Source organism: Cinclus cinclus, chromosome 1, assembly GCF_963662255.1.
Source record: "Cinclus cinclus chromosome 1, bCinCin1.1, whole genome shotgun sequence".
In the NCBI taxonomy this organism is placed as follows: Eukaryota; Metazoa; Chordata; class Aves; order Passeriformes; family Cinclidae; genus Cinclus; species Cinclus cinclus.
In genome coordinates, this window is record NC_085046.1 from 78721314 (window position 1) to 78733823 (window position 12510).

General features: G+C 40.6%; 1 protein-coding gene across 1 annotated transcript in view; it reads right to left on the bottom strand.

The window, feature by feature from the left end:
• Positions 1 to 12510, bottom strand: part of TRIO (trio Rho guanine nucleotide exchange factor) — a 244451-nt gene that overhangs the window by 26250 nt on the left and 205691 nt on the right. The window contains exons 35-36 of the mRNA XM_062499699.1: positions 7052 to 7344; positions 4784 to 4954 (exon numbers count right to left, since the gene is read on the bottom strand). Coding sequence (XP_062355683.1) covers positions 4784 to 4954; positions 7052 to 7344 — 464 coding nt within the window. The remainder of the gene's footprint in view (positions 1 to 4783; positions 4955 to 7051; positions 7345 to 12510) is intronic.

The window sequence follows — 12510 nt, forward strand, 5'->3', positions numbered from 1 at the left end:
CTGCCAGTGTCATGTAACACTAAGATCATCCCTTCCAACCTGAGCAGCCGGAGTTGGAAGTTTCAAGTAAACCCCACAGAAGTTAAACGCTGGGATAAAAATTCCTGTTCCTACATAGAATAGAAGTTGAGGAAATATAAATGCTGATAATTCCTGGCAGCTAGCTATGAAAATTGCCTGAGCTGACCTAGTGGACAACAATTTGTTAACCTATTTTATTGCTGCTCAAACAAAGAAACAACAAGAGAAATAAAGAAGACTTGAAATACAGGAGGAAGCATTATTATGTTAAGAAAAATACAACACTAACTGCGGGGCATTTACTTTTCTAAAACAGCTGGAGTATATTGCCCAGATTCAGATGGGAAATTGAGCTCACCATTCCTTGTGCCATCCATTTTTCCCAATGGTATGTGTAGAGCACAGAAGATCTCTGGCCTCATAAGCTATAAAATGCCAGTTTATAGATACAACTGGAGGTAAAAGGTGTTCACAGTAAAGGATTCTGGGAGAAGGCCATTAAATTCAGCCTCAGTAATTTGCAAACAGAGTTGTTTGCATATTACATTTATAATTTAGTAACTGGAAAGTGGAAACAGGGTGTAATATGAACTGTACTTCATATTACGAACAGCACAGTAAACATCATGCAGCACAGGGCAAGCCGTCCTGCGAATGTTTCCAACAAAGCGGACAAAGAAACGGCACAAATAATGACTAAACACAAGAGGTTCTGCTCAAATCAAGCATGGGTGTAACAAGACTCCCCATAAGTAAACACAAAAAGAATATACAGATTTTAGGTAGCTTGCCTTGTATTTGCCTTATTTGGAAAGGAAAACAGGGGCTGGGTAAGCAAAGGAAATACAGATAACTTTAAACGGAAAGATATGGGAACTGAGCCAAAGCAGAGACAGAACACAAGTCAACATAATGCTGCGTCAGTTTACAAAAAGAGAAAACAAAAAGCGAAAATAATTAGTTTCATATTAACACAACTGATCTTGAAACTTTTAATACTGCTTATCCAAAAAATTAAATGCAAACAACTTGTAAACTGCCACCAAATGCAAATCCGTGACGTGCGCAATGATTCTGCTGAATGAGAGAATGCATATAGTGTGCAGATGAGCTCTTCGGAGAGGAAATGGTTGCACCATTTAGTGCTATTAGACAAATCAGCATGGCCTAGCACATGATGCTTGCATGCACACCAAAAACCGAGCAATCCCACAAGCTGGCCTGTCTTTTAGGCAATTTACATTGCTCCTGACATCTGAGTTGACCAGGTTTTCCACAGCTGTGCCTGTATGTGGGTTCTCACTTCGGATGCAGAGCTCAGCTTAGTCTTAAAAAACACTGTCCGTGTTGAAATCAGGTTCTGGTTATGGTCTCTTTTATTGCTCTGCTGGGTTATGTGGAATGTGAGGTAAAACTTGAGAACTGTGATTACCAGTGCCTGTGGTTATATCACATATAAGCTGAAAAATGAGCTGCATAGATAAAACTCCTTGCTGACTTTCCTGATGATATACTCTGTGGTGCTCAGAAAAGAAGGGAAAGCTGGACGGAGCAACTGAGCTCACACAGGTATGAGATGCTGCTAGGGGCACACAGCAGGCTGGGAAGGGAAGGAGAAATCCAGCAAACAGGGAGTTTCCAGCACTGAGCAGGAGCTCTTGAAAGGAAGAAATGCTTGCAGGGAGGCAGAGATGAATGCCAAGTCTCTGAGGTCACAGAAAGGAGGAGACATTCCTTGGGATCCGGAGTAGCTGAGCATCCCAAGAAACCACCCAGCATGGCAGGAATGCGAAGGACTCCACCCAGAACACAGACAACTGGGAACTTGTTTGCAAACCTTTTATTAATCACTAACTCTATCAGTAGAGCCAGCTACCTTCTCCTGGGTAAAACTTTGCTCTGGCTTCTCAATTCTGTGCTCCAATAAGGCATTCACTTTAGGTGCTATATGTTGGTGGTGCGTGGACTTCAGGGAGGCACACGCAACCTCCCAGGATGCCCCATGAGGGGACCTTCTGCCTCCCACCATGAAGGATAAATATTGCATAATAACAGCACATTGGAGAAGAATCACTATTTATGTGCTTTGAAAACTTATGGCATAATACTAACTTTACCAAGTTTTAACTTCTCTGACATCTTGTCTAAATGTAGTTTCAGCTACTTTAAAAACTGTCCCAACATGCTTTTACTGAAGTGGGTGCATGTTAACCTTTTAAGAAGTTGTGCTGGTTTTGGCTGGGGTAGAGTTGATTTTCTTCGCAGTGGCTGGTAGGCGGCAGCATTTTGGATTTCTGCTAAAAAAAAGTGTTGTTAACGTAGAGATGTTTTTGTTATTTCTGAGCAGGGCTTACACAGAGTCAAGGCCTTTTCTGCCTTTTTGTACTGCCCTGCGCTGGTGAGGAATTGGGGGTGCTTGGGAGATTGGGAGGAGACACAGGGAGGACAGGTGACCCCAGCTGACCAAAGGCATATTCCAGAGTATGTGACATCATGCTCAGTGTATAAAGTAGAGGGGAGGAGGAGTAAGAGGGGCACATTTGGAGTGATGGCATTTGTCTTCCCAAGTCACTGTTAAACTTGATGGGGGTCCCTGCTCTCCTGGAGATAGCTGAACACCTGTCCACCCATAGGAAGTAGTGAATTAATTCCTTGTTTTGCTTTGCTTGTGTGCATGGTTTTTGTTTAGTCTCAATCCACATGTTTTCTATCTTTTACTTGGCCCATTCTCTCCCTGATCCCACTGATGGGGGAGTAAGCAAGCAGCTGGGTGGTATTTGGTGGTTGGCTGGGTTTAAACCACAAGAGCAGTGAAAAACAAAGTTTACTGGAGATGGAAAGCTACTTAAAGAGTCTTTCTCTACTATGGTAGGGTCTGGCTTTGCACCAGAAATACACAAGTAAGCAGACACAAGCTTACAAGCATATCCCTTCACGTAAGTGCTCTTGCTACGTAAAGAAGTCTGTAATGAAAATAATTTTTCTGTGGAGAATTTTTTATAATATTTGTATATCAACTGTTTTCTGTCACTGAAGGAACATGCAAATATGGCAGCTCATCAGCAAGAGCTTAAAAGTATTTTCACCAACATAATTTTCATTTTATTTCTAAATCTGAGATTATTCTAGCAAAAAAACAACCTCTCAGCTCTGAGGGCTGGCCTATTTTTACTTTTTTTGTTTCAGGAATATTTACACTTTGTCAATTCAGAAAACATGTAGGAACTGAACAGACACAAAGTATAAGAATCAGCCATTTTGATTCCACAAACGACAGCTTCAGGGATGAGATTCCCACTGAAAGGCAGTGTTTCAAAAATTAAAAAAAAAAGAATAAATAAGATCCACTAAAGTTATGAATAACATCTGCACCACTGAGAACAGAAAGCAAGCAATCACAAAATTCCCTAACAATATTCCGTACTGTAGATTACAAAGGTTAAAAATTTAAAGGAACAAAACGGCAAGAAAGCAATAATGTGCATTTTTGTTGCACAAGTCCATATTATTTCCATTTTAAACCCCTCTGTTTCCAGACTTGATACCTGTCCCTTAAATGTCTGATTCAGGTTCAAAATTTAAATATACTCTCTCAATGTATCAACAGCATAACATTAAAGAAAAACAGATTGTACGCAAGTAAGATTTTCTTCACGTAGTTACTACTACTACCTACATCCAAAGTGTTATTAGCAGTGCAAAATTTTTACCTTCAATTTTAATGTCCCTTTGTTTGTGAAAAACTGATGGATTATGTGCTGGTTTTGTCTGGGACAGTGTTAAATGTCTTCACAGTAGCTGATATGGAGCCATGTTTTTGATTTGCGCTGGAACCAGTGTTGGTAACTCAGGGGTGTTTTAGCTATTGCTGAACAGAGCTCACACAGCACCATGGACATTCTTCTTTCTCGCCAGCCACCACCAACGAGAATGGAGAGGCACAGAGTTGGGAGGGGACACAGTCAGGACAGCTGACCCCAACTGACCACAGGGATATTCCAGACCATATGGCATCACCCTCAGCATATAAAGCTGGGGGGGAAGAAAAAGGAGGGGGAGGGGGTGGGACATTTGGAACAATGGCATTTATCTTCTCAAGTCATCGCTACACCTGAGGGAGCCCTGCTCTCCTGGGGATGGCTGAACACTTGCCTGCCTGTGGAAAGTGGTGAATGAACTCCTTGTTTTGCCTTGCTTGTGTGCATGGCTTTTGCTTTACCTAATAAATTGTCTTTATTTCAAACCAAGAGCTTTTTCCCTTCTGATTCTCATGGGGACAGTGGAACAGTGTGTGGAGCTTAGCTGCTGGCTGGAATTAAACCATGACAATTATTACCCTTATTTGGTAACTCCTTTCTGTTAGGCATCCCCCGCTTTCCTCCCTCCACCCCCCCAAAAAAAAACCAACAAAAGCCAAGAATAACAAAAGGTATGATTATAAAACAATTAGACTCTGATCACTAAATATGGCATCAGCCAAAGTGATGTAAATCATCCTCTGAGCACACAAAGCAGCCCATTTCCACATTTAAAGTGCCAGCAGAGGAATTTCTACACTTGTGTTTTTAAAATAGAGAAAGATTTAATTCACGCTGTTTTCATAGAACACCCTTTTAAATTTGTCTAGAGGGCAAAATGGATTACTTCGGTCTACCATGAAGCTGTATTATGTACATTTTCAAGACCTTTGGAAGCAGAAGAAAAATCTGTGCAAACAGAGGTTATATCATCATTTGAAGCCACCCCCACGTCCTGCTTTTACCTTGTCATCCTGTGAGTCTGGCTGGAGAAGACTGTGTTGTTGAATTGCCATGGGAGGAGGAAGCGGCACAGCATCTGCTCCCTCTTCGCCTTCCTCCTCTCCGCAGCTCTGCATGCCTGAAGAGGATGACTTGGAGAGAGTTCCGCTGCTCAGCCCCTCGTTCCGACCTCTCTGTAAATAAGATCAAGATGTTCAAGCTCTGTTATCTCAACAGCATGAAACTTGTTATCACATGCTCGTTTTAAGTCTATTCTGTAGTTTCAGAACAAGTCAAGATGCCAAAGACAGTTTTCAATATCTGGTAAAAGCAAAAGAACTCAAACACTAAGAAAAAGACATTCAGCAGAAATTTACTACAGGAGAGTGTTATCAAAGCCATGCTTGCTTTCCAAGTTCAGTTCTGTAAAGAAAAATCTGTATCTCTCTGAAATGTCTATCTTGCTGTGTATCACAGCAAGGCTTCTAGAAGACATAAAAGACCCCTATTACAACATGAAGTATTTAGTCAATTATCTTTTCTGTACACCACAAGGAACTCTGATTTCAAGTACCCAAAGTTTAATGTACTGATTTCAGAGGATAATTTATCTATCCTTACAAGAAGACAGCATGGATGTTTATTATTTTTTCCTGACTTTAAGGCCTTAAATTTTTCCCTTCGCTCACAGAACTGCAGAATAGCAGATGCTGCCAAAATGATGTTACAACTGCAGCACAAGAGAGTCTCTTTCAGCCTGACATTCAAGGTCAGAGGCCAGTAGTCATTCCTAACCAACATCTCTCAATTAATCATGCTGCCAAGTCTTTGGTCTTTCCTTGCCCTACACTTACTGTGGAACTTCATTAGTGTTCCAAGAGTGTAGAAAAATATATTGGGAAGAAGGAAAAAAAAAAAAAGGCATTAATAAACAAAAAATTGGGCAACTGAGACCATTTTCTGTATGGTAAGTACCAAAACCAATAGTCAGAGTAGATCTAATAAAACGGAATAACATGCACCCAGTTGTGCCCTTGGAAGCAGTAACATGACATTCACTTCAGCCTGAACCATAGGTTTGTAACAGAGAATTTGGCTGCTGTCTGCACCTATCTGGAAGCCAGCTTTGTTCATACATGAGTTCCAGACTCTGAAGGAGAGGCATGTTTGGAAAAAGTGAAGCCCTTAGTAGATGTCCTTGGTGGTAAAATTTGGAACACCTCACAATTTCCTTCTCCCCATTGAAAACTATGCACATTATTTAACTAGTGGTAACTGGCCTGCATTGAAGAGCTGGTAATTTTTCTGTGCTCTTGACTCTTATGCAAGGTGCAATTAGAGCTTTAAACAGTTAAGCAGCTCTCCCTAAACTTCCCCATATCCATCAAGAAGAAAACTTGAAAACACCTTTACTCATAAAGCCACTTTCCTAATTAGCAGAATAGAGTAAAGCCTAAAGACAACTTTTTATTCTCCTGTTTCTGTTTTTAAATTACAGGTGCTTCACTAACACTCTCAGAGGGCACAGACTGTGCCCGGCACAGGACTGACACAGAGTACAGTGGTCAAGGATGAGCACAGGGCACGCAATGCTTTGCTCTGGTGGATCCCAGAAACCTGTGGTTTTAGAGCTTTCTGTGCTGTCAGGCACTGACCCCCTGGAGAACACTGCTTTTGACCTGAGGCCTTGGAGAAGGCTTCTAAATATGAGTGATGAAGTTAAAATCACAAGAGTGTAGTGAAATAGAAGTGTGTGCTTTCACATGATAAAGGGTTTTAAATTTGAGGTTTCTGTAATATAGTAATAGGTATGGGACTAGATAGAGGTTCTTGGATGGTGATTATTTGGTGTTCATTTCCCTTCTTCATGGGTTTGAGGTAGTAGTTTCTGGTTGGTGAGTCAGTGTCACATTGAGGGTCATGGCAATTTGGTTATTGGGTTAAAAGTATAAATAATCTAGGTGTTAATTCTCTATTGGACTATTTAGCTTTAAGAGACCTTGTAGCAGCTGGATCTGTCTCCATTTTCCTCAATTCTAGTGGGTAGCTAGAAGTGCTGTTGAATGGTCTGTACTTTCTGGTAAGATTTAATAAACAACCAACGTGACAAAATCCGTTTCCATCGTGTATTTGTTAATCCTGGCTCTGAGCAACGGCAGAAGAGACTGAGACAAACGTGGTGCAAACTTCCACTGCTGGACAGTCAGGTGAGGAGACAACCTTCACATGACAACATTTAGTTCCTTGAAAAACATACACACAAGTCTTGGGAAGCTGCCCTGAGCACTTACCTCTTCAACAGTTTCATCTTGTGGGGTCGCTGCACTGTCGTCAGAGTCCTTCTGAGAGCCTGCATCAGCACTTTTGCGGACCTCTCTGCTTTTCTTATGCTTGTGGGCCAGTTTTTTTACGTGCCCGTCTGCCTTGCCGCTGCTAAGGCGCCTCACAGGACTGGTGAGCCACTTCCTCAAGGTGTTGCCAGGGCGCTTGGGGCCCGGGGAGCTTTGAGCGCCAATCATGTGGGGCTGAAGCGATGTTACGGAAGCGGGAGGGCTGGCATCATTGCTGGAGACTGAAAGGGAGTCTGGAAAAAAGAACAAGGGGAGCACTTCAAAGCTGAAGCACCGGCAAGCGGAAAGCAAGGCAAATGGACGTATGTAATAATATGTACGGAACTGAATTTATGGATAAATCAATGAGATTTTCTTGGGATAACCTCGCCTTTAATGACAGTGCAACTATCAGCACTCATGCTGCACATGGCCATCCACGCATATGCACCATTGATGTGTTCAGAACAGTCAAGCTTCATTAAGTCACTCCTGCCTCAAATATAATTCCTACTTCCCACTGCTGATACTTATTTGATAGGGAATTATACTTGCCATATGTCATGTAACTCTATGGAAGCATATGCTAGTTTTATCTTTTAATGTTTACTGCTTTGAACAAAGACATGAAGGGTAACAAAATAATTGCCTCAATGAGATAAGCAAATCATTTTTCAAACACCAGATTTAATTACAAATGCTCCAATTACTTCTGTTATTTATATATTTCCCCTACCCTTGGGATAGAGGGAAGAAGAAATTAGAAGACAGTTAAAAGTCTGTCTGCCTTTTGCTTAAATTTTATCTGAGTTTTGGCTTTGTTTTGTTTGTTTTTTAAAAAGGCACAAAGCAATGTTTAAAAGACCTCTTGCGGAAATCTCAGGATCAGCAGTAGTTCTCAGCATGACACTCTTGAAGTTCAGTAATGAAGCAAAGGATATACTTTTCTCAAGCCATAGTTAAATGTGCATGAGGTCAAAAACACTTTCCCACCAAGGTTCCTGTCACTTGACCAGGACTGTATGCTTATGATGAACACCCACTGGCTAGCTATTGTGAGACTAGATTTCCTTCCCCCTCCCCAGCAATTCTCTTTTCCTAAAAGTACACCTTTTTTTTTGGAGGGGGGGGGGGGGGGGGGGGGCAGTGCTGAAGTAGGGTCCTGGAAACATTTAAAACCACTGGCTACCACTAGTGTATTAGCAAGACTATCCTAGGTTGTTAAATACAGGGTGGGGTGTGTGTGTGTGTGTGTGCGCGCGCGTGCTCCCCGTATGCACTTTTGCAGATAGATAGTTTACATAAGAATGACATAAATAATGTTTTGTTGAATGTTTCTATTGCTGGGACTTAAATGCAGTGCTTGTGCTTCTTCTTGAAGCTTGACACAGATGTTCAGGTCACCTCTTCTAGCAGCTTTTCCCTAAGAGGTGTATTGCCAGTCTGACCAGAGACAGTTTGAATTTTGTGGAATAATATAGTCACATTGATGTAGGAATACACTTCATCATAAACATCCAAATGCTTGGATCCACACACAAACATGTGAGGCTGATCCATTTCCATAGAGCACTAAGTGCAAATGATGGTTTTGAATGGAGATGGGTAAAGAGACGTAAAATGTGGATATAAAAAGTTAGGACTTTTTATTTTTTTTCTTAAAGTTGAAGCTGTTTCACAAGGGGTGCCCTTTCCTTGGAATCCAAAATGTGATTTGTCATGCTGTTTATGAAAATGTTTCTCTGTTCCAATAAAACCCATGGCATGTCACCATTAAGATAGACCAGCTCTGATGCCAAGAACATTTGTAGCTTATACTTTATGAACACTATGAACACATACATAATAATTGCTGTTAACCACCACTTGCATCATGTTTCCACAAAGCTGAAGACAGACAAACTTTATAAAGCATACTTTCAGTCTAACGAGCTAGCTGCTAACTCTTTAAACCAAATCACATCTGTAGAATTATCTTCCAGCAACAGCTGTAGCTGTACGGTGCATAGGTAAGGAGAGTTCACATGGTGCCATTAACCTGGCTTCAAGGCTTTAAGTAATGGGTATTAGCAAAAAAGCAGATGCAGAGCACACTAGTTGTCGTTGTCGCCAAATTTTGGGAGAGCAATGATAAGAACTGCTACATTATTTTCTTGCTGAAGTGGAAAGCATAAGGAAGACATTAATTATCTATAACAATGGTTTTAAACTTGCAATCTGAGTATCCCTCAAGGCACTGGGATTACTGCTTAAGGGTTCTCAACACATATGCAAGAAAAGCAAGCCTCCTAGCTATCAGCACCCACATCATGACAGACTTTTGACTGTATTAAAAAAACCCTGATCTGCTTATTAAAAAGATTCCAAACAAAACATGCAACCATCTGCAAACTCTCCACAGGAATCCAAACAATCTCCTATTAAACCTCTCTAAGAATTCAGTTTGACTGCTCTTTCACCAAACTTATCTTTACCCTTACTGTAGCATGCATTTTAATTATTATCAGAGGCCTTGTTTCAGAAATCACAGCAAACATCAGCTGATGGCTATTTCAATAAATAACCTTCTGCTACTCTGCTAGCAGACTACAGAAGATGAGAAAACAGTGTTGGTGTTCTTGTAACTTTCTAAAAGCACAAACTACATGCCTTGTTTCCAAAATTCCCAAGCTTGAAGATGTTATAACTACTCAGCCAAATTTTTCTTTCATTTGTATATAGTTTTCCTCTCAATAACAGTGAATACAAGGTTCCTTCTACACAAATAAAATAGAGAACATTCACTTGTTTACATAAGAAGAAAAAGTTAAGCCTTCACAGAAGTTCACCATGTACTGTTTTATGTTTTTGTATCTGTTGCATTTCTTTCCTTTGCAATTACTCCTTTTATTGACTACATACTGACTGATTACATACATTACTGACTTTTACATAAACATGCCTATTCCTAAGCATATAACATTCCTCCTGTTAATAAACTCCTTTTCTTAAAGTGTGTTCCATCTCCTCAGATTTTCACACATCCTTTTGGCAAGCTACACCTAGCAACTACCAAATTTCTTATAGAACCAAGCAGTACAGGACAGAGGCCCTGAAACTGTGGAAGGCAAGTATTTTTGTCTCTATTTCTGCTGTACCATTCCTAACTCTTAACCCAAGTCAGTCAAGAGCTTGTGGGCAGGAGGAGGGAAAAGAACACAGAGAAATATGTACACTCTGCTCAAGCAAAGAGGATCTAAGAGACAAAACAATGTAAGCCAGACATGTTCTGCAGCAGATACACTTCAGCCATATCCTCCCACACAACATTAGTTTTCATTTGGCGGGCAGCATGTAACTGCTTCTTATCTTCCCTTCTGCCTGACTTCATATGAAATCCTTACTGAAGTATTATTTGGGCTTCAGGGAATCACAAAAGTGGACATCATCTTTGTACACCGAAATGATAGCACTGTTTCACTTCACTCTTTAAAGCTTGAAATCACTTAGAGAGAAAGAAAATCACAAAGATTGGGGACCTTTGGACATCAGCTAGACCATGCCCACTGCAGGGTGTACAGGGCTGCATCCAGTCAGGTTTTAAGTATCTCCTGAGAAGGAGACTCCACAAACCTTCAGGGCAGGCTCTTCCAGCCTCACAGTAAAGCAGTTCTTCCTCATATTCTGATGGGCATTTCTTTGTTTCAGCTTATGCCCATTGCCCCCTATCCTGTCACTGGTCACCGAAAAGAGCCTGGCCCCATCTTCCTGAAACCCATCCTTAAGATACTTGTATGCATTGATAAGACCTCTTTCTAAAATAAATAAAAATACTTCATTGCTCTAAAAGCATCAGCCTAAAGATCAAATTTTATTAAATACGGCATTAAAAATAGAGATTTAAAATCATCAGTGTTAACCTGAAAAGAATACCAGCCCACTAGGCCTTGTCAAGAGATCAGATCTGACCTTCCGCCCCTCCTTAAATTTGCAGAAAACATCTGTAAAACCTCATAGCTGAGTTAACACTCACTAGAAATATCCCATGTCAGTGTTTTCCCAGTGAGATCCTTTACCATCTATTTTCCCATCCTAGCCAACAGGCATCCAGATTTTCCACTTACTTACTCCCATCTGTTTCCTCAGGACCCCAGTAACAACAGTAAAGCACAGTCACGTACAAAACCTGGGTGCCTGTGTTCATGTATTTATGTAGAGGCATTGCCAGATCGAAGCATTAGAGGATATCAATATCCAACACAAGCATTTTTGAGAGCTCCGAAAGACCTTTCACCTTCACTGAGAGAAGAGCCCCGGGACGGGAGTCTCATTTCTCCCTGTCCCATCACTATATACGACTTCTATCTGCATAACTATGAATACAGACTTGGTTTGATTGATTACTATGCTTGGGATTGTTTACACCAAAATCAGCTTTCTTTTATGACTATGTAGAAAATTGTTTTTCTAGCGTTGCTTAAGAATATTTTATTACTAAGACATGCTAAGAGGAAGAAAGGAGTATTCAAAATTGAACTGAGAACAACATGGGATTTTAAAACCAAAACAGATGGAATAAATTTGGGGTATGCTAACCCCAAATGTGTTTCACGTACAGTAAACTTTTTAGTGAGAATCAGACTCCCTTTTAGAAAAAGATAAATGAAACAGATGGACATCTTGGAGAGAAGAAAAACCCAACAGAGACAGAGTGGTCACACATAGCAACACCAATCCAACAAGAAACCATCTAATTTAATAAAACCACTACTTGTTCAAGTAGAGAAAAGTTTAGCAATTCAGTAAAGTACTTTAAAAACCTAACGGATGGGCTTCGTTTTATAATTCATAGCCACAAGAAAGGAAGGCATTTAACTGCCATTTCCCTGAAAGTAAAAACCACATATGTTGCTCTAGTAGTGAGGTCAGAGGGTTCACTCAGAGTCCATAAATATATTTTTGAAGCTAAAGGGCAGGCAGCATGGGTTCTGACCCCCTCAAACTAGAAGATAAAGTTACCTCCAACAAGCAGGCAAATATTTGAAACGGGAAGGGAAATGGGAATTCTCATTCTAGTCCCAGCATTCTTAACACTAGAAACATGCACATCTGTGATTAATAAACTTCTTTTTTTCCCTAAAAAATAAATCAGCCATGTTAAGTTAGTTGATGACTTGAAAGACTCTGCTTCATATTAAGTATTTCCATATTGCTGTTTTTTGAGTTTTACTGCAAGGGGCTACAGAACCCCTGACTCCCTCTCCTAGGGCATCAAACTAAATCTGCTTGATGCTCTGCACCTCTAAACACAAAATGCTCCAAAATCAAAAGTAAGAACATTTCACAGTCTCTGGATTGTGAAACAGCGATGGGACAAAGACTGAAAAATGGAGCAAAGCAAACTTAGTATAACCCTGACTGACATAGCATTCTGCCAGTGC